This window comes from Zootoca vivipara, chromosome 8 (genome assembly GCF_965207765.1).
Source record: "Zootoca vivipara chromosome 8, rZooViv2.hap1.1, whole genome shotgun sequence".
Lineage (NCBI taxonomy): Eukaryota > Metazoa > Chordata > Lepidosauria > Squamata > Lacertidae > Zootoca > Zootoca vivipara.
In genome coordinates this window covers 80,355,590-80,358,383 of record NC_142591.1, presented here as the reverse complement: position 1 = coordinate 80,358,383, position 2,794 = coordinate 80,355,590, and the positions used below count along the sequence as shown (strand labels likewise).

At 57.3% G+C, this 2,794-nt stretch overlaps 1 protein-coding gene across 1 annotated transcript; it reads left to right on the top strand.

The window, feature by feature from the left end:
- Nucleotides 1-259: 259 nt before the first annotated feature.
- On the top strand, nt 260-2,193 carry LOC148684914 (uncharacterized). Its single transcript, XM_088675994.1, has 2 exons — nt 260-917; nt 1,819-2,193. The coding sequence occupies exons 1-2, from the start codon at nt 270-272 to the stop codon at nt 1,855-1,857; spliced, it is 687 nt and encodes a 228-aa protein (XP_088532120.1). The 5' UTR covers nt 260-269; the 3' UTR covers nt 1,858-2,193.
- Nucleotides 2,194-2,794: the final 601 nt, after the last annotated feature.

The window sequence follows — 2,794 nt, the reverse complement described above, 5'->3', positions numbered from 1 at the left end:
CGCTGCATCGCACCGTGCATCCAGGTTTCAGCTCCAGGACCCAAGGAACCCAGAATGGCAACCGACAGCAGCTTCTTGCCATTCAAACCAGCATCAGGAGACTGGGAAGGGTACGCCGCCCGTTTCAACTTCCTCCTGCAAGCGAAAGAAGTCACCAACGATGCCATGAAGAGGGCGACATTCTTCAGCGTCTGTGGAGAGGAGACGTTTGAAATCGCCCGGCTCTCCTTGCACCTAGAGATGTCGCTACCGTCTCTTACAAAACAATAATGGAACGGCTGAAGGAGCACTTTTCACCACAGCCCTCGGTGGTAGCTTGCCGAAATGCCTTCTACGCAAAGCGGCAAGCCCCGGGGGAAACCATAACTGGGTTTGTGACCTCCCTCCGCCAAGCCGCCCGGTTATGCAACTTCTCAGAGTTGGAGAACATGCTTCGTGACCGCCTCGTCGGTGGCCTGAGGGACGAGATGTTGCAACGACGCCTCTACGCCAAAAAAGACCTCACGTTCCAGATTGCTCTGGAGGAAGCCCTGGCAACCGAAGCCGCCGAGAGGTCAACGCAAGAGGCACGACCGGCCCCGCCATCCCAACCGAGGGTCTACCACGAAGACCTCACCGACGAATCCGAATCTGACAGGGAGGAAGTACACCGAGTACAGCGGCGCACTCAAGCAGCACACACACCACAGCAGCCTCGACGAGAAGGAGGGAACTGTGCAAGCTGCGGGGAGAACCACGAGAGGAGGACCTGTTGTTTCCGCAACGCAGAGTGCAGGCAGTGCAGAAAATTGGGACACATCGCCCGGGTGTGTCGGGCTCGACTCACCCGTCGACAAGCATCAGATGACCGACCCAGGAGCCCCAGGTCACACGGCACCATGCACCAAGGCAACTCGACGGAGATCACGGACTACCAGGTATTCCAGTTGCCCCATCCCAGCACAGAGAAAATTTATATAGAGGTACAGATAGAGGGAGCCCCATGCCGCATGGAGCTGGACACGGGTTCAACTCTATCCATAATCTCGGCCCGAACATTAAGGGAACTGTGCCCTAATGGGGGTCCCAAACTAAGGCCGGCCCCATTCACCCTCCGGGACTTCCAGAAACGTAAGGTCCCTACAATGGGGGTGGGGACCTTCAGGGTGCAATATCGAGGGCGAAAGCAACAATTGGACTTGCTGGTAGTTAAGGGCCCCTACGTTAGCTTACTGGGACTGGCATGGTTTGGACCTCTGGGGCTAGCCGTTACCGGGGTGAACCGCACTAGCTTACAAGTGGACGTGGACGCCATATGCAAAGAGTTTCCAGGGGTTTTTGACGGGGCATTGGGACGATATACAGGACCCCCCATTGCCCTACAGCTAGACCCCGCTGTACGACCCATCAGGCACAAGGCCCGCCGGGTCCCGTTCGCCCTGAAACCCCGCATAGACGAGGAATTGGACCGGCTCGTGGAGCAAGGAGTGCTGGAGCCGGTGCCCAACGCCCCCTGGGAAACTCCAATTGTCACACCCGTCAAGCCTAACGGTTCGGTCCGCATCTGTGCAGACTACAAATGCATCATAAACAAGGCTCTCACGGCCCATGCATACCCAGTGCCAGTGGTCAGCCATGTCCTTGCCACCCTGGCTGGGTCAAAAATCTTTGGCAAACTGGACTTGGCCCAAGCGTATCAACAGTTGCCTGTGGACGAAGCCACAGCAGAGGCTCAGACGATTGTGACGCACAGAGGGGCATTCAGAGTAAAGCGGCTGCAATTTGGCGTTAGCGTGGCACCAGGCATATTCCAGAATCTAATGGACTCTCTCCTTAAAGGGATTCCTGGCGTCACCCCCTTCTTCGATGATGTACTGATCGCCGGGCCCACACCAGAGGAATTTGAGGACCGCCTCCGCTCCGTCCTGCACCGTTTCCAGACGGCGGGCCTCAAGGTGAAGCGGGAAAAGTGTTTACTGGGAGTGCCGCAGGTGGACTTTCTGGGATTTAAGGTGGACGCAGAAGGGGTCCATCCAACCGGTGACAAGGTACGGGCCATTTGTGAGGCCCCAGCGCCCAAGAGCAAGCCCGAACTTCAGTCATTCTTGGGACTATTGAACTTTTACCATGCCTTCCTTCCCCATAAGGCAGCAGTAGCGGAGCCCCTACACAGACTCCTAGATAAAAGGGCCCCTTGGGTGTGGGGCCAGCGACAAAGGGCTGCATTCCAGGCAGTCAAGGACTTGCTCGTCTCAAACTCGGTCTTGGCACACTTCGACGAGAGGCTGCCAGTGGTGCTGGCATGCGACGCCTCTCCCTATGGCATCGGCGCTGTCCTGGGACACCAACTCCCGGATGGAAGAGAGGTGCCGGTGGCATACTTCTCCCAGACGCTTGCTGCAGCCGAACGAAACTACTCACAGATTGACAAGGAGGGTCTGGCAATCGTGAAGGGCGTAAAAAAATTCCATGATTTCTTGTACGGGCGGCCCTTTACCATAGTGACTGACCACAAGCCGTTGCTTGGCCTGTTTGCCCCCGAGAAGCAGACCCCCCAAGTGTTGTCTCCACGTGTCCTCAGGTGGTCAATTTTCCTTGCCGGCTACCAGTATGCACTAATCCACCGCCCTGGGAAGGCGATGGGCCACGCAGACGCACTCAGCAGGCTACCACTACCAGAAACAGGCCCCGACCCAGCGCCTGCGCAAGAGGTTATGACCCTGGAGCTGCTTCCCGACCGACCCATTCAGGCACAAGAAGTTGCGCACCATTCCACAAAAGATAGGGTCATCTCCCGGGTCCTGGACTGGGTGTG

What these genes read in the sequence shown, in the direction of transcription:
- LOC148684914 (XM_088675994.1), top strand. Translation starts at nt 270, where the DNA reads ATGGAACGGCTGAAGGAGCACTTTTCACCACAGCCCTCGGTGGTAGCT. An exon ending in CGGAGATCACGGACTACCAG is followed by an intron (nt 918 to 1,818) that starts GTATTCCAGTTG and finishes CTCTCCTTAAAG; the next exon opens with GGATTCCTGGCGTCACCCCC.